This window comes from Corvus cornix, chromosome 7 (assembly GCF_000738735.6).
Source record: "Corvus cornix cornix isolate S_Up_H32 chromosome 7, ASM73873v5, whole genome shotgun sequence".
Taxonomy (NCBI): domain Eukaryota; kingdom Metazoa; phylum Chordata; class Aves; order Passeriformes; family Corvidae; genus Corvus; species Corvus cornix.
In genome coordinates this window covers 5,455,061-5,477,636 of record NC_046337.1, presented here as the reverse complement: position 1 = coordinate 5,477,636, position 22,576 = coordinate 5,455,061, and the positions used below count along the sequence as shown (strand labels likewise).

General features: G+C 43.4%; 1 protein-coding gene across 1 annotated transcript in view; it reads right to left on the bottom strand.

The window, feature by feature from the left end:
• Positions 1-2,863: 2,863 nt before the first annotated feature.
• The window catches only part of NXPH2 (neurexophilin 2), a 35,422-nt gene continuing 15,709 nt past the window's right edge, over positions 2,864-22,576 (bottom strand). The window contains exon 2 of the mRNA XM_039555380.1: positions 2,864-5,662. Coding sequence (XP_039411314.1) covers positions 4,919-5,662 — 744 coding nt within the window. The 3' untranslated portion in view covers positions 2,864-4,918. The remainder of the gene's footprint in view (positions 5,663-22,576) is intronic.

Genomic DNA, 22,576 nt, shown 5'->3' with positions numbered 1-22,576 from the left:
GGTCTAACCCACAACCTTGGTGTTATCAGAGCACCGTGCTCTGACCAACTGAGCTGCTCTCAGTGTGCATTTTCCAGAAAATGAAGAAAATACATTTAAAAAGTCCCTGAAGCATGGAGTTTCTTTCCTCCTCTGTTCTGGCTTGAGAGAGCTGTGCAAGAGACTCTGTTTGACGAGGGTGGCTGTTCCATTACTGTTGAATGGGAAGGTGCTGATATTTCTTTTGGCATCTGTTTTTGAGTCCCACCACTGTTTATGCAGGTAGGATTTTTTCTTCTCTGACTAAACTGTTTTCCCTTGACTGTGATTGCTTTTTAATTGGGCTGCAGCTGGTGCTGGATTTGTGCTGAGTTGGAGACTGAATTACATCTTTGGAAAAGCATTTTTTTTTTTGTTTTTTTTTTTCTTTCTTTTTAAAATTCAGTCAGGATGGCTGGGGATCTTGCTTGAGAGTACCAACAGCTCTGGCCTTGCTTCTGACTGACAACCCCCAGTACTTGGGGCTGGAGAGCTGTGCCATGGAGCTGGTGGCAGCAGACTCGGCTGTGTCCAGCGGACTCTGTTCAGTTCCCATCACTCCTGGCTGCAGATCTGAACAGGTTTTGCAGCCCCAAGCTCAACAACCCCCCAAGGGAGGTGTGGTTTGGCATGAGGTAGGATATTTCATGATAATGCAACTCTTCTGTAAACCCACTTTATTTGCCAGTTCTTTAACAAAGAAGGACGCTGCTCCTGACGGACGCATGCAGGAGGTGCTCAACAAGGGAGAGATGGGAATGGCAAAGTCTGGTTTTTCAAACTAGACACCCTACAGCTAAAAATCTGCTTGATTGATGTGTGTTTCATTGAGCTACTTAGTGTAGTGCAGCTTGTTATTGTCTTTTCGACTGTGCAAATTTGAATAGAGACAGTACTAATGACAAATCATTATTATACTATAAATAAAACATTATCCTGATTATGCTGGTCAACAGAGCATAAAACAAATAGCAAATTCTAATGTCCTTGAATTACAATTTAAAAAGAAAAGCAGCACAGGATGCTTTTTGCATGGAACACCCTTGCTTGGTTGCTGTGAGAGTTTTTCCAGTTGCCTCAGGATCATCCAGGGATTTGCTCATTCGCTATTACTTGGTAAATTCACCCTAAAAAGCACATGTGCAACCCCAGGGAGCTTTCTGGGACACCATGCTCAGCTCCCTGCTCTTCTCTGCCCTGCTGGTCCCTGTGGCACAGCTGCTCCTTGTGAGGGCCTGGCACTGCCACGTGGTGCCCAGGCACTGGGGAGCTGAAGACGACACCGAAGAACTCACAGTGGGATGTGACCACTGGTGAGGGCTACAGGGAGATTAGGAATCTGAAGGTCCAGAGGTCAAAATTCTTCAGGGGGAAAAGAAGAAAAACCCCAAATTGTTACTTCCTTCTTCAAGTGGGAATGACTAAAAAAACTGTGGGTGTGCACACTTCCTGCAGCTCTGCAGAGTGTGGGCTAAAGAAAAAAGCTGAGGCTTTTTATGTTTGTCATGAATTAGCTTTTTATTGGAATTTTTTAATTTATATCCATTGGATTGGCAGAACAATAGGAAATGTATGTAGCAGGAAGTTTATATATTTAATATGAACTCCCCAGGGAAGTGGTCATGGCCCCAAACCTGCCAGAGCTCAGGAAGTGCTTCAAGCACAGGGTGTGATTCTTGGGGCTGTCCTGTGCAGGGCCAGGAGCTGGACTCCATGATCCCTCTGGGGCCCTTCCACCTCAGGATATTCCATGATTTTATGACATTTGTATTGATATAAATGTGTGCAAAACTATCCTGTGGAGATTGGGATTAAATAAAGACTATATATTAAAAACTTCTGGGTTAATTTACTGCAGTCGTAAGTTGTCATTGCCCACTCAAGACACTTTTTAAAAATGGTATTTAATCATTCAAGTTTTTGTTTTAAAATCCTTTGAATAAGAGCCGTAATAGTGACAACTTGAAACTTTTCTGAAATAGTCACCTGTTACACAGGAAAATGTTTTTAAAAATACGGCCTGTTCCGTGTGAAATGAAATCACATTTAGTTTTGTTTACATGGGCAGCGTGACATTTAACCTAATCAAGCCTGTCATCCTTGCATTGTATTTTGCTTACTCTGCTGGGTGTAAATAATTTCTTCTTAATCAGACTTTGACTGCAATAAGAATGTAAGTGCTTTTTTTTGCTTTGATGTTTTCAAAATTGATCTGAAAGAAAAAACAGCCACCTGCTTTTAAGCGCATTCGTAAAGTATTGTGGTTGGCAGAAGAGTGGTGAGGACCTCTTGGGTGTGATGGAGTTTGGTATCAGCTCCCTCCCTCTCCTGGTGCTCCAGCTGCCAGGCTGCCTCCTTGCCAGGCTGGCTGGGAGGAGAGTGGGGCAGGTTTCTCCCATGGTTTGTCTTCCTGAGGCCTGGAAACCTCAGCCTGGGAGGTGCCACAGCCAGGGAGGAGGAGAATCCAGCTCCCCTTTTGATGAGGAACTGAGCAAGGGCTGAATCAGCAGCGAGCTGCCCTCTCTGCCAGCGTGTTCCTGCTTGGGAATGTTGTCCAATTTTAACTTTCTCCTCCACTTTTAATGTACCTTGTGCAATTATTAAGCAGTTAATGACAGTCTTCGTCAAAACATGCGCTTCTTTTCTCAAATATCATAGAATGCTGCTGACCCTACTCTGCCTAGGCTTGTACACTGCTCACTACAGCACACATTTAAATATCTCCTAGAAAAACAAACTCCAGCTGGGCAAAAATGTTCAGTGACATGTTGCTGTGCCTTAGTTTTACTTTGTGTCTTCATACATGCAACATTTAAAACCAAAAATCAAATAGGCCACAAGCAAGTGCCAGATTTAATAAACTTTCTTTATTTACATACAAATACATGTACACATATGTTCTGTATATGTGCACATATTTAAGTGTATATACATACATGGTTTCCACATACTCTACAATAAATAGCATGTAGGGTTTTCTTTTAATTGCCTACAGTGCTGAGTAAAAATACATGGCAATAAAATCATGGCTTACAGCTAAGTTACAAAAGCACCAACCACTGAACTCGTAGCAATAAATCCAAGCTTATGTACAGCTGGGGTGAGGACACGCTATACAGAATACAAAGTAGACCAACTTGTAGGAATTGACAGGAATAGGCAAACTAAAAACATCATTATAGACCAGGAGAGACTGTATGAAATAAGATGAAGGAAAACATTTAGATTATTGATCAAACTAAACCACACATTTAAATTTGTCACCTAAAGAGAAAAACAAATCACCCAGTTACTCGTATATTTTTAACAGAGTAATTTTTTTGTGTGAGTCTTTACCAAGGAAATCAGAATTAATCTCATGAGTGAGTCCTTCCGAGCTGCCCTAGTCACTTGTCTGTGTGCACATCACCAAACAGAGTATTTCAGTAGTGCTTTATTTGAGCTGTGTGTAACTTCTTGAACCCTGTATGTGAGGCTGACTGGAGGACCTGTGATATCGAACTGTCACAAAGGACCAGGGGAGCAAACTGGCAGCAGCAGCAGCAGATCAATACCCAGCGAAAGCACAGGGGATGATGCTGGAAGCTGCGTGGCCAGAGCCAACCACTCCTGACTGTGGTGGGACAACACCTGGTGATGCACAACCACAGCTGGAGCCTCCCTTGCTCTAACTACAGTGTAGGGAGCTGGTTCTGCACGAGGGGAAAGCCTGGCTGAGTGTTTATATTAACAGTTTCAAACCTGCTTTATGAGGTGAAGGTGCATAGATTTTTGTTGTTCTCTCTCTTTGTCATGGCTGATACTTTGACTTAAGGTGTGCAGTGCAGTGCTAAGGGAACAACTGGTGCCAAGAGGGAGAAAGCTGCTTGTTCAGGTATCATCCTTGTGCTGTGATGTGTTTTCCTTGCTGCACTTTAATGCTCAGAGGCTGGATAGCAAAATAGTTGTTTCCTTTGGCTGAAAGCCAGCTCCTGTTAACAGTTCAGACTTCAGAGAATCACAGAATGATTTGGGTTGGAATCTTAAAGATCATCCAGCTCCAACCCCTGCCATGGGCAGGGACACCTTCCACTAGACCAGGTTGACCTAACCAGAGATTATCTTTTTCCAGGGTATTTATATATTCTCCGTTGCTGTAAAACTAATACTGGGGAGTGTGTGTGAATGTGTGAGAGGAATCAAACCCACTGGTGGGCATGGGAGGAAGGATTGTACACCACACGTGCACACCTGTGGGGTCTAATAAACTAAAGCTCATTGAGGTCTAATTACATCATTGCATATCCATGGGTAGGAAGTCTGAAGGAAGAACTGCTCACTCTTCACTTCAATGAACACCTACAGCTGCTACAACTCATAAAAATGCAGATTTCTTTCCTTTTTTTTCATAGAATTAGCACTTCCTCTCAGTATTTGGACTTGACTACTTGAGCCCTCTGTGTAACATTCTTTATGAAATCAGTGGGAGAGCTGTTTATTTGGAGTTTGAGTATGAGCAGCTTTGAGGCTGCTTCATCATTTGTTTTTTCTATTGTCACCTAAAGTTCCCAGTGAGAAACAGAACCTGCTACGTGCTGTCCAGTGCAAGTAGAAGACAACCTCTCTGCCACGGAGTCATTTAAAAAAGTGATTTTCAAGATCAATGTTCATTAAAAACATAATTTTGTTTGATTTTTGTCACGTGCCTGCCTGGCAGTTCCCTTACGAATGACGAGAGAGCTAAAATGCAACAGTCTCGAACGAAAACGATTGTTACATAAACAGCCGGATTAGTTACGATACAGCACAAACACAGCTACAGTTTTTAGAGACTTTTTAACCTGATAGGAAAACATATTCTTCTCCAAAAGGTTAATGGGAACGCTCGTTTTTATCAGTGCTCCCCCAGCCCCAGGCTGGATCAGCCGGAGGACAGGTACGGCGTCTCGCTGTGGTAGTTGTAGTCGGGACAGACCTTCTGCACCAGTTTGTAATCGACGCTGTAGAAAGCGATGTAAATGCAGATGACTTTGAAGGGTTTGGAACACAACCAGGAGACATGGCTTTGGGTCTGCTCTTGGTAGCAGATCTTGGAAGGGTCAAAGTTGCACAAGGCAGTTTTTTTAGCGCGGTCTGTTTTCTCGTACTCGATGCGGCAGTTGAAGGACTTGGACTCCTTGGTCTCCAGCGTGGACTGAGGAGATGGTTCAAACTCGACCACTTTGGAAGGTGGCACCAGGCTGACAGAAACATTCCCCAGACCCGTGGAGTTATGTCGGAAATAAACGCTGAAGGTCCCATTGCCGTGATCGACGATTTTCCCCGTGATCAGGAGGTTCAGCTTTACAGTTTTGATGTTGGAGTGGAAGTCCCCCCATCCAAACATTTTCTTGAATTTCCCAGTTTTTACTATAGGTCTGCGTTTAGTTCGTGCCAGAGATTCCTGAACCTCCGTGATGTTGGACAACCAATCCCAGAAGTTTTCTATGCTGTCCGAGTAGGACACCTGGCCGTGTTTCAGCACTGGAGATGGCTTAACAAAGAGGCGTAGAGGGTTGATGATCCTGGAATGGACCACGTTGTCAACCAGTGTCTCTGCAGCATCCTTGTCTTCCCAGTCCAGCACATCCGCGGCTTGTACAACCCGAGTGGCGTCACAGAACACCTGCTCCAAAACAGAAAGGGAGAGCTGTGTAAAGGGTGGAAATAAAATGGCCAAAACACAGAAGGAGCCATTAATATTTATTTTTATACCAGCAGGGTCTGAATCAGTCGCCTGGACCACTGTAATGAGTAATTTCTACTGCCCTATGGAAGCTCAAGGATTTTACACAAAATAGCTTATGGAAGATGCAAAAAATCTCAGTAAGAGCCATCCACGGGGACAAATGGATAAACTTCTGGACAGGCTGATGGCTGTGATGTGCAAGAGCAGGCAGGTGCCCTATGTTCACAGATTTGTTAGATGAAAACATGACTGAGGAATGTGGAAACCCCAAAGACCAAAGTGGCCCCTCTGCTAAAAGATGGAGTGAAATAGAACAGGATGATTTTCCAGTCCCTTTCTTTTTCTCCCCACTTAACCTTCCAGCTGATTTAGGCTTAAAATCCTGTTCTGTTGGTGTAATTGTGTCCTAAACTGTTCATAGTACATTTGTCTTTCCTGGTGTTGCTTCTTCCATTTGATCCAAACTTAAGTCTGCACGTTTGTGCCCGTAGTTTGACTCAATGAACATGGCCCTATTTTTGGTGTGCTGGTTACAGCTGCTCAGCTGCCTGTGCTAAGCAAGGCCCAGCCTTCCAGAAGTGCTGAGCACTCCCAGCCACAGAGCACAGCTCAGTTTTAAGATCCATGACAAGGCCAAGCTGAGTCTGCAATCAGAAAGCAAAACCTCCTTTTGGTAGCGACAGAATGGCCTTAAGATTTCAGAGTCAAATACACAGGTCTCAGAAAAATTCCCAACTCAGTGCAGACACACATTTCCCTGGTGTGTTCTTTCTGTCAGAGAAGTCCTGCTGGAAATGCGGAACCCGAGGGCATGATCCAGAGATCAGAAGCAAGATCTGTGTTTCAACAGGCTAGAAATGATCATCTGACTTTTCAGGTCCTTTAAATCTTGAGTAGAAGCTTTGGAGAATGCATTTTCAGGGTTTGTTCTGCTCAGGACTGCCTTACACCATCACCCTAATGTACAAAAGAAAAACTTTTTCAGCTGCAACTATTCCTACAAAGTGTGTGAGGAGAACGAAGAGATGCTTCAAACGGGAAGAAGAAAGAACGCTGTTGTCCTGCCTGTGTCCCCGGTGACAAACGGCTGCTGGCCCTTCCTCCTGGCAAAATGCTGCTCTCGCTCCATCACCGATCCTACAGTGCCAGGATCCAGGTGGTGGATCCCAGTATAACTAATGCAGGGATGGGGTTTCCACTCTCCAGCAGCAACATTACGGGGTGGAAGTTTGCCTAAAGCAGCCAAAACATGGAGTGCAGACATGGAATGCGTGGGGTGGGATTTTGTGCTTCCTGTCTCATGAGGGAAAACTGCAATGCTGGGCTTGCTTTTCCCTCTGCTCCTGATCCCAAAGGGTCTCCTATGCCTCTGGTTCCTCACAGGGTTCTGTTTTTACAATATTCAGTTGTTATTTCTATAAATTGCAATTTTTCATTTCATCATCTGGCGAAGATTAGAAACTCCAAAGCCCTTAATCTTCACTGGGGCCTGTTCTGCAGCAATAGGCTCCAAACTAGAGCCCCAATCCACAGCCACATGCCCTTCCTGATCACCCCCAATGCAGTAATTAAGATGAAATGTGGAACAGCAGCAACATTCACAGCTTGAATGTTGAAAGGTGACCATCACAATTGCTAATCACAAAATCACAGAATGGTTTGGGTTGTAAGGGATCTTCAAGATCATCCAGTTCCAAATCCCCTGCCATGGGCAGGGACACCTTCCAGCCTGGACTTGAACACTCCCAGGAACCTGTTCCAGTGCCTCATTGCCCTCACAGTAAAGAATTTCTTCCCAATAACTAATCTAAACCTGCCCTCCTTCAGCTTAAGGCCATTCCACTTGTCCCATCACTTATTTTTCACTATAAATAAATCCATGGCGGTGTGGAAAAGCAGTGGCCAGGTGTGTCTCTGCAGAAATACCTTATTTCATTCTTCAGATTAAAAGCAGGGGAAGAAAAGACAACAGTGATCACTCTCAGCCAGAGACCTTGTATGTCAACTTCCTGCCTCTATCTTATATTTTTTTTTTATGGTTGAGCTACGAACCCGGGGAAATAGGAGATTCTAATGGAAACAGTGACAGATGCTGATCTGTACCAGCCCAAATTGCACTGTCATAATGATGCTGGGGGAAACATCACTTCTGCTGTGATGGAAAGCTCCTGGTGAAGCTCTGTCATGTTTATGTGTGGTTCTTCAGCCACTCTTAAGCCTGTCACCAGCCCAGGATCAGCTGTGCGATGCTGAGAATGCTGGACATCCCCACTGCCAGGGAAATCACTCCCTTGCTGCAGAGAAGTGACTCTGCTCACATGAAGCAAGAGGAGCTGCATACGGTCACCCACCCCAAATCTGACCTGAGGCCTTAAGAAGCACCAAAAAGAGGCTTTTCTGCTGCCTTTCTAGATTACAGCTGGGCCCAGCGGCCTGGCAGTGCTGGAATACCAGAAACTTTCCTCATTTGCATGACTAAATGAAGTGCTGTTTAAAATGCTAATAACCACTCAAACCATGGGCACCTACAGCTGGTATTGCTGTTAGTAACTGACTCAGAGGGAAAAGTGGTTGGAAATTTTAAGGTGAAATACATAGAAAGGAAGCTGCTTGGTTCACAGGAGATTCTGGCTTTGCTGGTGCCTGCACCCAGCTCTGACTGTCCTCTGGCAAGGGCACAGGAACACCCTCAATTGTCCTCCTGGGCTACTTGTCTTCTGCAATGTTTATTGAAATCTGTGCAATGGCACTTTGGCTTTTCTCCCCTCGCCTTTTACAAAGAGATCCAGGGGACATTGAGTCATGTGCTCAGTGTATGTCTCTTCTGGGGGCTCTCACACCAGATGAGATGGCAGAGCGCTGCTTTCCCAGCGGCGCCTTGCTGAAGGCTCTGATAGGAAAAGAAAAAATATGTGGATATAAGGTTGGGGATGGCTGAAGGGTGGGAAACATTACACATGCTAAAGCCAGGAGGGTTTGCCACATCAGTAACGTATCAGGGCATGAGTATTTCAAGGCTATGATGGTGAAATCGCAGAGTTGCACCTTGCTAGACTACTGCTACTTTTATTTATGTATGTGTTACACCAAATGAGGTTTACTCATGGGATAATGAAATACAACGCTGAGGCTACAGTGACCTGGGCTATTTCATGTGGCAACAAAACAGCTTTCATAACACAGGAACGTGAAATCATTGATAAATTGAATTATAAGGAGGCAATACTCCTGTTTAACGCCCAGACAGCAATCCCTAGGCACTGCAGACAGCTGTACCTTACACTTTGCTTGAGTATTTTTTTCCACCTCTTTTTTTGAAGTATTTTGCAAGGCTGTGGGATTCTCCAGTCTTGCACAGCCTTAATTCTTGACTCTGCTCCATCCTAGTGCTGCCTTGTTTCACTGAGTTCAATACAGGGGCGAGATTCAGGAGCTGACAGAGCTATCAGCTCAGATGGCTTCGGGGAAGGGACCTCGTGGCTCAGGGTGGTAAATTGGTTGTGTTTTGCAAATATTCACTAAAAAGGTGTTTAACAAAGAACTGCCTGCTTCTGTTCAGTGCCTGCTGCAGCAGCAGGAGCGAGGGGGCATTGTTCAGAGATGTGAGTAATATTGGTGCTTTTGTAATGTAAAACCTTTGTGGCATGCAGATTTTTTTCCTCTTTTGAACAAAGCTTTCTGCAATATAAGAGAACCCAACTCCAACACTTGGTTTTCCCAATGCCCTTCCCTTGCTGGCTGCATTTTGCCATTAGTGAGGAAGGGCCGATGGCTTTGTTCAGCTGTTTATTCACATTGCTTAGCAATTTCCGGGCAATAAAAAATCTGTATTAAAAGAATGCAGCACATGCTGGAAAAAACTACTTCTTCAGCATCTTTCCATTTCACTATAATGCATCTTTATAGTGAAAAATATTGCTGGTAGGGTATTTGAAAAATACCAGCTTAGGGAACCTAGTGTATCCATTTAAACAGAGTATCCATTTAAACAGATGGCTATTGCTGGAGTTCTTCGCTGCACCGGTGTTTTCCCATTCCCTCCAAACCATCAATTTCCAGACAGAAATCACCTAACCTTTTTCCCTGTTACAGAGGCTGTAAAATGGCACCCAGTTTTACCCTAAAATTAGCCTGTAGATATTTTCCAGGAAGAAACACAATCTTGGCCCCATCCACAGCATCTTGCTGTTTTGTTTCGCTGCATAAACGGCGAGAACAGCTCCAATCAGTGCGGTGTGGTTTATATTTATGGAGTTCTAAACTTCAAACCCTCGGTTCTTCCTGTGCCCTCCTCTGACAGATGGTGATTGCTCTTCAAAATCTCCCCCTTCCATGCACGATCCTGACCATGGCAGAGCAGCACAGGGTTAAATAACATTCCCTGTGAGCTGCTTCTGAGAAATGAGCTTACACTGATGAGACACTGGTATCAGTAAATGCTCTATTTTCTTCATTTTCCAAAATTTGGGTTCATTTGGAACTCACTCCCCTGCCTTTCTCTGTTGGGGCAAGGCACTAAATAAAAGCAGGTGTCCCCATGCAAGAGTTGATAGTTCTGGTGCTTTGGGAATTTTATCCAGGTTATTCATCAATCACCAGCAATCATTCCTTTAGCTTCACCCCTGCCAGGAATCATTTAAAAACTCTCAGCAATTAGCTGGGATGAATTGGTCTGTTGGAATAAACAACTCTGAAGCACCATTCTGCTGCTCACTGGGAGCTTTTTATCCCACTGCTGGAGAGGAGGGGTACCATCACTCCTCTAGCCTCCAGTTTTACCAGTGAAAAACTCATACTGGGGGAGGATTCCAGTGGTCTCCTCATTCCCTGCTGCTTCCATGCCCAAGTGTCCCATGTGTTTACACTCGTGCCCCCTCTGCAGCAGCACAGGACACTTTTCTGGGTTTCCTGTGCTGATGTGGGAACCTCACAGGCTGTGAGATAACGTGGCCCCATTGAGTGGCTGCACAAAAGCCCCAGTTTGAAGGGGGGTGTGTGGTGGGGAAGAGAAATAACTCTGCTTTTTCTGTTTGAAAATTCAGTGATTTCAACACATTTATCACATTTTAAATAATTTATGTCTTGACAAGGCTTATCAATTTTGCAAAGCACACACATTAACCAGATACAATGATCTCATATTAGCTTTTTCAGCATCTTACACTGGAGCCCAGAAATATTAATAAAAACTCAGCCCATCATCAATTAAATGGAAAAAAACCCATAAAATTGTATTCCATTATAGTCTTTTAGTCTTTTTTTCCCCCAAGAAAATGATGGTAAGTTCTAATAATTCATCACAACAAGCTGAACTTGAACTTTACTGATTATTAAATTTTTTTTTCAAAGATAGAGGCTGTGGAGGGTTTTATGGCTGCAGATGTGATTGCTGTCAGGAATGCTGCGAGGCATTTGGGAGTTAAGCAACATCTTTCAAGCAGGACTGTAAAAGAGTGCCATGTTTGTTCCATCCAGGCACAGCCTTATTTTCCAGGATGTTGTGGAGTTGCTTTGCAATGAAGCAAAAAGGCCAAGTTGGATGTGGCTTGGAGCAATCTGGTCTGGTGGAAGGCATCCCTGCCCATCCATGGCAGGGGGTTGGAATGAGATGAGCTTTAAGGTCCCTTCCACCCAAACCCTTCTGTGATTCTATAATCCACAGAGCACTGAGCTGCTGGTGGGTGGTGGGATGTGAATATCCAGAAGAGAGGCTGAACCTTGTAACTGAGGGTGCCCCCACTCCTCAGGCACCCAAAATGCCTTTCTAGGTTCTACAGCCTGCCCCTTGCTAAACTGTAAATAAATAAACACCAGCAGGTTCTTGTGCCTGGTTTTCTCTCTCCTGGGGCAATGATTGACTCTTTAAAACGCTCTGGTGCAAAGATGAAATTAAGTCAGAAATTCAGAGTTCACTTGCTTGATTTCTGTCTCATTTTGAAACAGATGAGAAAGAGGGACTGTGGAGTTCAGCATGCCAAATCCAGCAAAGATATCCATTATGGGGGGAAAATGCAGAGCAGGGAGTTGGGGATACTGATCTCTAGCTGGACAGTAGCAGAGTACTCAGACTGCTCAAAGTCCCCCAGACAAGTTAGGGGGAAAAGTTTTAAAGGCTATTGCAACTTTCTTTCACTCGTAAAAGGTGGTCAGAAATCCCCTGTTCAATAACTAATAGACTTGGATGATTTTAACAATTTTACCCTGCCTTGTGTAGTTAAAACTACAATGATAAGACGTTTCAGCAGGAAAGAAAGCCTTCATGACTGAACTTTGCAGCCCCATTACATTTTCTGCTTGTAAATAGAATCATTGAATCATTAAGGTTGGAAAAGACCTCTGAGATCATTGAATACAACCTATGACCGAACATCACCTTTTCAACCAGACCATGGCACTGAGTGCCACGTCCAGGCTTTCCTTAAACACCTCCAAGGATGGTGACTCCACCACCTCTCTGGGCAGCCCACTCCGGTGTCTAATCACCATTTCTGTGAAGAAATTCCTCCAAATGTCCAACCTTAACCTCCCCTGGCACAGCTTAAGACTGTGTCCTCTTGTCCTGTCCCGTGTTCCCAGGGAGCAGAGCCTGACCCCCAGAGCCTCCTTTTCTGTAGCTCTGTTCCCTTCCCTGGACACACTCCAGCCCCTCACTGTCCTTCCTGAATTGAGGGGCCCAGAAATGGACACAGCACTCAAGGTCTGGCCTCACCAGTGCCCAGTCCAGAAGCAGAAGCACTGCCCTGGTCCTGCTGGCCACACCATTCCTGTCACATGCCAGGTGCTATTGGCCACCTGGACACACCTGGACTCATGTTCAGTCAGACAGGACCACTGAAAGGGGCTTTGCTATTCCTCCTCAAACCATCTGAGGGAGAAAGGTCTCCGTCTACACCTGCATCTACCTAAAGGCCAGGGAAGGTACAGGTAGAAATCTTTAGTTGAATGAGAATATGAGGGGATAACATCCAAATAACCCACAGACAAAAATACAAAACTAAAAGGGGTATGTTGGGAGAAATTTTCAATACCTGATACAATTTCATTGCATGTTTTTTAAACAAAATTGATACTTCAAACTCAGTATATCGTATTTTACAGGGAAAAAAATCCCCACTTTAAAATTCTCCAATTTGTGCAAGCAAACAAAATAGTGTTTTACTATAACAGCACTTTGGTAAAGAAACAAAACGGGGAGGAAGAAGCAGCAGAAGAAAAGAGTGAAAATTAAAAATAAAGCCTGCAAAGACTTCCTATTTCAAAAATATGCCTTTTTCACAACCCTGACAAGTAGTTTTAGGTTATCTGAAGTGTTCCCTCCAGCCGCAATTGGATAAATTGCTTAGAGCATAGATAGCTTTTAAATTACATCCATGCATTGAATTGATCTACCTTTTTGCTGAGAGAACAGAAAATTTGTTCTGAGAAATGTTTCTTGCCAAAAAATGTGCAGCAATTCTCATCTTGAAGACTTCAACTCTGTGTTTTTTCCCCCCATTAAATCTAAATTAGAGATCTTTGAGATAAAAATTAGGTCTCTTATTTGTATGTTTGTAGGGGAACAACGCTTAAAGTTTTTTCTTAAATATCACTAAATAGTTTTAGTTCTTCACTATATATGAAGCATCCATTCTGGAAGGGTGGGGAAGTAACAGAAATGTAAACCTTTCTGTGAAGGGTCTGAAAAAGTCTTGTATAAAAATATCTCATTGAGATACAGTAGATAAAGCTTAGATTATTATTATATTAGCACCATATAACCCCGCTGATTCTCAAGTGGTTTTTTTCAGTCACTCTGGGCATTTTCTTGAAATTCAGGCTGAATTCTCATAATCTATTTCACACTGAGCTTCACTGGTGCTATGGCCACATGTATTTTCTTATGGGGCTGAGACTTGTGCTTTTAAGGGGGAGATCTGGCATTTAGTTATTTTTAGCAGACATTTAAAAGATGATCCTATTCACCTGGAAACCCTGTGAGATGGGCCAGGTGTTTTCAATCTACACTGAAGTTGTGCTGCTTGCAGGTGCAGCTCATGGAGTCATTTAGGTTGGAAAAGACTGTAAAGATCATCGAGTCCAACCATTGATCCAGCACTGCCAAGTCCCACTAAACCCTGTCCCTAAAAACCAGGTGAGCTTGCAGGACCAAACCCCAACCCAGCCTCCTCTTCCCACAAAGGGAAGCAGGAACACTCAGCCCCTCTGCCAAGCCAGCACCTGCCCACCAGCCGTCTGCTGAACTTTACAGTTAATAATTTCCCTCCTGCTTATTTCCTTAATGCCTGGGAGACTTCGCTTTATGTTTGCCGGGATCAGTTCATTAAAATACTAATTTCAAGCGGTAATTATCTGTGTGCGAGCGCTGCTGGTGGAACTGCTGCTAGCGCTGATACGCTCTCAGCTGCAGGAGACTTCACAGATGCTCAGGTCCCTGGAAGCTCCGGGCAGGAGTCACTGTGGTGCTCAGCTGGAGGCTGGCTGGCAGGGATTTTGGCAGGGGGAAATGTTTTAAGAATTACAGTTAACTCTGAAGGCTGTTTTGCGTGGCAGGGCAAGTGCGTGAACAGAAAACTGCTGTATCTGTTAGAAATGAACCTGACTTTACTGAAGTTGTCATGAGATTTTGTATGCCTTGTAAAGTTTAAATTAAAAATCAATTATGGAAGAGCCCTTAATCTCCTCTCTGGAGTTGATTCATGTTTGGATGCGAACTCTGAGACCCCGATGACCTCCCTCAGTGCTAAATGCGACACAGCAAAGGCTGTTTTTTCTCTCTCCCCACTCATGTGCCATTATTCAATTTTTTACTGCATTATGAAAAGGAGAATTTTAATAATCGAGCCAGATTAAAAGAATGAAAGGATGCTTCTGACGAGTTAGAAACAGAGAGAAGCTGTGCATTTCTAACAGATTTCAAGCTCTGTATTATTACAACGCGTAAGAGATGATTAACAAAGAAAAATATTACAGTTATCTACTCCCTTTGAGAGCTTAACTAATGAACCTCTACCAGCTGCTCTTGAAAAATCAGTAACACTATCACTATCAATTTCAAGACAAAGCACAGCTGACAGATGTTTGAAGTGATAAATCAGGCTGCACAAGGATTAAAATAACAAGCCCCAAATGGCCTTTAAAAGACAAAGGTGCTGCAGTGAACTATTTTCAGCCACTTTGGATTCTGTCAAAAGTTAGATCACTGATACAATTATCTTGCAAAACAGTAATGACCAAATTAATATGTTATGAAAAATCTAACAATGGTGATACTTGAGCCAGGCTTTTGAAAAGAACAGGTTTGATAGTCATTTGTGCTTTTAATGGCAGAACTGAGAATGCCGTGCTTCCCTGAATACTACTTCTGGGAATGAGTGATGAAGCATAAAATGTAACTGAATGGCATTTTTGTACATTTTAATTAATCTTTTTTTAAAGCAAGAAGTTACATTTTAATAGGTAATGAACACCATTATTTAAATCAAGCACAAGATTTTTGTGTTGCTTCACTGCAGGCTGCATTTTCTAACAACCTGCCAGTGACGTGATGGAGATAAAGATCCCATTCCTGGAGAACAGCCTGTGTGCTTTCAAACTCCACTGCCTTTAAAGAGAGACGACTCTAGCCAGGGGAGAGTGACCAGAAACAAATCTCAAGTTTCTGGCCTTTGCCTCAGCTTTCACAGTGTGTATTGTCGGAGGGTGCATTTCCTCGCTGAGGGTTAGGGAGGAAATGCTCTGTTTAAAGCATGAAAAGGTATTTTTCTGGCACCACTCTTGGCTCAGGCAGGGTCACCACAGAGCCCAGCATGGAAAGCTCCCAGTGGAAAAGAGCTGCCCTAAGTGCTTTCAGCACTGACATCCCAGGAAAGCTGTGGTCACCCCAAGTTCCTGGGCAAGCTCCTGCTAAAGAACCAGTTAACAGGGGTTATCCAGTGACTCTTGAATTCCTCCTGAGTCCTCCTGCTGTTTGAAGGAAGTGTGTGGGTGTATCCAAGAGTCCATCAGCTGAGCAGAGGAGATTGACTAATAGTCTCAGGTTAAAAGCTCTCTTCCAGAGAACACTTTTGTTCTTTTCTTCAGGGATGATGTTTCTTGCTGGAAATCCTGCTGCCCACGTGTGCTTTCGTTAATGCACCCTGAGCGGCACAGTCAGACCCGAGCTCTCTGGGAGCTGCTCTGTGCATTCATGGCATCTCCCTAAGAAAAATATTTCTGCTTAAAAGCTTTGTGACAGAAACACGTGGGAAGTGCAGGAGCAGGCTGGATTGGTACTGACACAGAGGAACAGGGAGACGCACTGCTGCTCAAACAGCGCCTGGTGTTGCGGATCAGGCTGCCCAGGGCGCGCAGCAGAGCAAACCACGGGGCCAAGGCTGCTTTGGAAATGCAGCCCAGGAGTGCGAGGGTCACACACGGGGGAGAAGCTCCTCCACATCTTTTCAGTAAGATGGAGGCCCAGGAAAAGCCTGGAGGTGAGCACCACCCCAGGACTGCACCAAAACCCTTGCTGGGCAAGCCTTCCCCCACCTGCTCCAGACGGCAGCACAAGTTTGGGATGAAGACCAGGCTGAGGGTTGTCCTCCTGCCCACCACGCAGCCAGTGTGGAAGCTGGAGCTGTGCTGGAGCTGCCTGTTTCCACGGCTGCTCACAGCTTGTGTCCTCCCCACTGAATGCATGGAAGGCCACAGCAGTTTTCTAAATTAAATTAAAATTCTTTTTCCTTTTCAAACCACTTAGCATGAGGTAGCACACTGGGGCACTTGGAGGTATTTCACTGCTGCCTACACACACGCATGCATGCTGCTTTCCTAAATGAATTACTCTCTTAAAGAAGAGAAAATCATTGACCGAGGCTGCCCGATTATTAAGTTTTAAGGTGAAACAATATTAGCTTTTGCCTGGCAGGAGCCAGCCACGCCTGCAGCCATTGTGTTCTTCATAACAGTGACTTCATACTGTAAGGTCCTATTGAAACACAATTTTAATCCTTTTTAATTCATTCAGCCATTTTTTTTTTTGTCCACAAGAAGAGGAAAATCAGAATTCCTTTTCGGAAAAAACAAAATGACAGGTTTGAGACACTTTGAAAATGACAAGGTTCAAATCTGAAATCCAGTCACACCATGTAAGTTTTAACAGGGCTTAATTAGAAGTTGGTCAGTCATCTGCCCTGATACAATAAATCCATGAGTTGTGTTTAACAAAGGGAGATGAGTTTGACACCTAGTTCGCCTGCAAGAATGTCACAACATGTGCCTGGTTTGTTCCCTTGCAGGAATTTACCAAGATAATTAATATCTAAGATCTTTGTAAATGCACTGTAAGAACACAAAGAGGATCTGAAGACAGAAGGGCTTAGATCAGATGAAAATGTTATATTCTAGCACAATAGGAGTTAATAAAAATTGCTGTAATTTGCATGCAGAAATATAATTTCAAACCTATTTGCTCCACATCTGTATCAAACAAGAAGGGAGCACATTCAACACATCTTTACATCTTCCAATCTTTCACTGTGAATTACATTGCACATAACCCCAAGTATTAATTTGGTCTCATTCCATGATGCATTTGATGTATTCCAATTGGCATATAAAGAATAACATTTCCAGGTTGTGTAAAAGAACTGCACTAGCAGGGTGCTGGCAGTTGGTGAAACAAGCCCTGACAGCAGATAAATCATCTGGGGGGGCTGGGGGCGAGGGCAATGGCACTTTAGCATGTTGCTTTTACAGCACTCGTGTCTGAAACATACACCCCCAAAAATGTACAGCCCCAGAAACAGGGCAGGAGGAAGTGTTCTCTTCGGAGGCACACTAAGGTGTTTTACAGGAAAGGCTGTATAAAAGCATAACCTGAGAAAGTCTTCCCTGTGTTAGCACAAATAATGCAAACTGGAATGCAAATATCAGTGGATCCAGCCAGCTGGATCCCAAACCTGAAAAATCCCCAAAGGGCTGAACCTGAGGTCAGTTTAGGTAAGCACTCAAGTGAGAAATCTCAGCTCTGTTGGCTTGTTTAGCTTCACTTACAGCAGACTTTTTTCCCCCCAAAGTTTAGCTAATCACAGAATCACAAAATGGTTTGGATTGGAAGGGACGTTAAAGATCATCTTGTTCCAACCCCCTGCCATGGGCAGGGACACCTTCAGCCAGGAAGGTTCCATGGATACTCCTGTCCACATTCCCTAACAACCCCTTTGACTGTTCCCTGCTCCAGGACTTGACCATGCACAAAACCAAAGTGTTCCTTTCTTTTGCGGCTATTCTTTTTTTCAGTTGACCACAGTCTTGCCCTCCCTGGCAAATAATGAATTTGCTTCCAAAACAGACTTTGCTAATTTAAGATTTACTCGGAAAACTACCTCTCTGTAGCAGTCAGTTCTCACTACTATTTAAAAAGCTGAATAAACCAGTTCAGAAGGACCCATAATTGCTAATAAGACTTACGATCACCGCTTAATTCACACATTGACTGAACAGGACAAGGCGAGGTGTTTTTCACTAAATTGTCACATTCTGAGTCTGTATAAGAAACCAAAGCACTGGTCATGCACAGGTTTGGGAATGAGTGTTAACAAGTGCCCTGAGTAATCTCAAACCCCAAACATACAGGGGTTAGGAAGAGCAGGTTTTTAGAAGGAGAGATGTGAGATGCGAGCTGATAAAGAGAAGCTACAAGAACCGGTGATGTGTAAGTGATGCCAGGCTTCAAAAGTCACGCAATCCTTCCTGTGTCTAATGTGTGTTTTCCCACAGATTGTGGAGATCAAAGAAGGAAACAAATCTAAATGTAACTGCCTAGACCAAAGCTGGTAATAAGCGTATGACAGACATAAAAGCAACTCTGCTGTAAATGTTTTAAACTGTCTCCTGTGGATACAAAAGGTGGTTCTACAGGGACAGGAGGTAATTCCCTGTATTAAAATTTAATGTGTTGCCCTATGTGATCAATTACAAAGCTATAAATATGTATGTGCGTGACTGAATCAGTAATAAAAGTGTGATTTTATAAGTCTCTGAGTCTCCATGATCAGGCCAATAAACTTGTTACATCAAATTACATTGCACCTTCTGATAGCTACAGAAGTGCCAGTTCTTGTGATGAACCATTTCAGGAAGGGCTTGTTTGTCTGTCCTACCTGCCTGCAATGCTGCAGGGATAAGGATAAATGGAGCACAGCCCTGTGCCACTTCCCTGTGTGCCTGGATCAGCCACTGGTGCAAACCTAATCTGGACCAGTCACCAACCACCATCAAATTCACCAGAGTATAAGCAAAGTAGTCTGCTACAGATTTTGGCTCAGAAATTGGTAAATATTGGTTTCCCTGTTCTACTTAGCTGGGTTTGAGGCTGGGAACGTTCCACCTCCTGTTTGAGGCATTGTAGCTTCTCCTGTCCACAAGCCATGTGTGGAGGAGCAGCAGGATGGCTGTGCTCAGTGAGAAACGAGGATTGCTATCACCTACCTTCAGGGAACAAGGAGCTCGATTATGTTACTTCACTGAACACAGTTAGTATTTCCAGATCCCGGTCCAGAAAAGGATCTCAGCAGATCTCCTTCCAGCCAGCAAAGTGCAACACCTCATTAGTGCAGATAAGTTGTATGTCCTATAAGATGAGCTCTGGTTCAACTTTGCTTGAAATTCTGCAAAAATTCAGACAGCTGCATATGGATCAAAATGTCCAAAACCTTCTGATGTGCAGTTCATTGCTGCTCAATGCTTGTGACGAGATGTCTTCTCTGGAGTGACAACTACATGCTTCACTTCGCTGCTTTTCCTCATCTCCATGGTCAGTACATGGGATAAACAGGTTGGAGTGGGGAGGAAGGGTCACTATGCTGCTGGTTTGCTCCTCTCTCTGGTTCGGGATGCCACTTCCCTGGCCTCGTAGCCAGGTTGTGATGCTCCCACCACTGTGTGGAAGTGTGGAAGTACTAAAAGGTCAGATCAGGTCTGATGGTCTACATTTAGAGAAGTAGTTAATTTCCTGTACAATAAGTCCAAAGCTAAACACACTATACCCATGTCATTTTTCTGTAAAAAAGTCTTGCATTTTGCATGACTGTACATGGAAAATATTCCCTACCAGAAGTCAGACCCGTGCAGACACCCATGAGTTTCAGTAGGAAGTAACAGGGAAGCACAGCGGCTGCAGGTTTAACTTCCCCTGTCTGACAGCTACAGGTTAGGAACACACAAATAACTGAGGGGTGTGGATGTGGCAAAAGTGAATTGTAGCACCAGGGAGGCCTGAGAGAATATCCTCTGTTGCAGAGAATGGCAAACCACTGCCTTTGGCTTTAATGGTTTATAACATGTGATAAGCGAATGAACAAGATACATGTTTTTATTGCTCTACTTATGGCTCCAACAGAGCATCTCTTCTTTTTTTTTTATCCTGTGGCTAATATTACAATTAACTTTGGTATATGGTCTGAGAATTGATAAAAAACCCTTCTCAGCTGTTCCCCACAAAATACTTCTTACAGAACCATTCCTTTCCCGATTCCCTTCATGCCTATATTATTTACAGAGCAAAAAACCAGAGGGAATCAAATCACACAACCTACAAAAAGAGTGGCAAGCAGGGCATTACTTGCTCCCAGTGGTGAAGAAATGTAGTGTTAAGACTTGAGACTCATTTCCAATTTTCTGTGTTCTACCATGGTCTCTAAACAGCGCATTATCTCACACACCAGATGTGCACTTGTATCTAGGAAGTACAGGGTGTGATAAGTATGGAATTTCAGCCCTATTTCTTCTTTTATGTTTTAAGTCAAATCCTTATACTGATTTTAATTTAGGTTTTCTTGTTTTTTGTGTGCTTTGTGGGGTGGGAGAGAAGTGGGGAGTTTGATGTTCAATTATAGAAATGGAAAAAGGAATCATGCGGGACTCAGTATTTTAACTCAACAACACAATAAAATCAACATCCACACCTCTAATTTTATTTAAATTGGTGTAAAATTAAGAGTATAGAAACAACTTAAGCTGTTGTGATTAACTCCACTTAAGTGGAATTTGCCCACAAGTCAGCAGTCCCTTGGCTGACACAAGCTGCATCTGGAACTGAAATAAAATGGAGAGATCTTGACAGATATTTGAACCACTGTCAAGCGCTATTCTGAAAATACTACTTGGATATTAAGTAATTACAATAAATGTTACTCTTATGGTACTAAGAAGTTTATTAATATTCTTATTATATTATTACAATAACAAAAATATCATAATGACATAACAATATCATAATGACAATGATAATAATAATAATACTGTTCTGTCTCAGCTGAGAGGTGGTGACCTCATGAAGGAGTCAAATGATGTTGCAAATGCACGTTTTTCATGTGTGAGTAGCCATCCTGGAAATAAAGGACATAAAACTTTGCACCAGGGTGAATACAAGACCTGGATCCAGCATGCTAATTTTCTGGGATGTTAATACTATTTGGGAGCTGGAAGGTGGAATATCAGCCCAAGGGAAAAGAGAGGCCACAGAGGGAGAAAATTAGTTTTTTTCTTCAAGGGACATTTTTGCCTTGCTGTTCCTCCAGAAAGGTTTCTGTGTCTGCCAGGAGTCACAGAGCACTCTTTGGATTCCAAGAAAGGTTTCTGTGGGCTTTGACACCACCTGAACAGCAGCGTGGTGCAGTTGTTCCCTGGGTGTGAGCGTGGCTTCTGTGGTATCTGACAAGATTTGGTTCCTCACGGGATCAAATGGCCGCTCACCTCTAAGGGAGCCGAGCCTGACATGCAGTGCTTGCAGTCATCCACAAACAAATGAGCTAATTAAATTTTTTTTTTTTGTGCTCTGGAATACTGCATAGTCCAATTAAGTTGCTAAGCCAATCATCTTGAAATAAATCAACCATATTGTTACATAATTCTTTTTAACAAACAGAGACATCATTATATGAACTAGGTTTTAAGGGTGCCAGATGCTCCCAAACAGGGAGTCTAATTTATTTTGTTGATTTTAAGAAGCAACCCATTCATGTGTGATAGCTTTTGTCATCCAAAATGCTAATTCTTGTCTGAGTTTAAAGTGTATTTCTGCCTTTCTCATCCATAAATGAGAGCACAGAAGAGCTAAATATGGACCCTCTTTAATTACCCCTCATACAATCACATAAAAATCTTGTCCCAAAACACTGAATAAATGTCCTTTTAAACACAGCTAATAGAACTGCGATAGAAAAGAGGCCAAAACCACTTCTCAAAATTATTGCACCCAACATGAAGAAAAAACATCTGATCTCTGAAAACAAAGGTTTTGCTGAAGAAAGAGCACTTGCTGAAACATTAGCACTGTGTAATGGGAAAAAAGGGATGGATTGGGTTCCTGGGAAGCCCATGGTGTGCCCAGTAATTACGTTCAACCTTCAGCAGAACAGAGCAGAGCAGCCTGGCAGAGGGCTCAGAGGCTCTGGCAGACTGGGAAACCTCATTCCCTCTGTAAAAAAAAAAAAAAAAAGATTATGTGCTTTCGATTTGATTAACGTTTCAAGGATACTATTAAGGGAGATGGGCAGCAGAGATGTTCCCTTCCAACACTGCCAGTGAGGCAGGCTCCTCCCGAGGAGAGCAGAATGCACACATCCAACCTGGTAATCAAGCAAGCCTCTTTTTATCTTTTTGCCCTTGGTTAATGCTTCTTTTTCTCCCAGAGAGATTATAGGAAACAAAAAAAAAAAAGTGTTGGTTGTTTTTCTGATACATTCATTGGAGGGTTGAGTGAGTCACACAGAAGTCAAGGTATGCAAAGCAGCTTTGGTGGCAGCCCTCTCTTAACCCACCTCTGAGGGTTTCCTGAAGAAATTGCTCTGGACCATTAATAACCTGCCC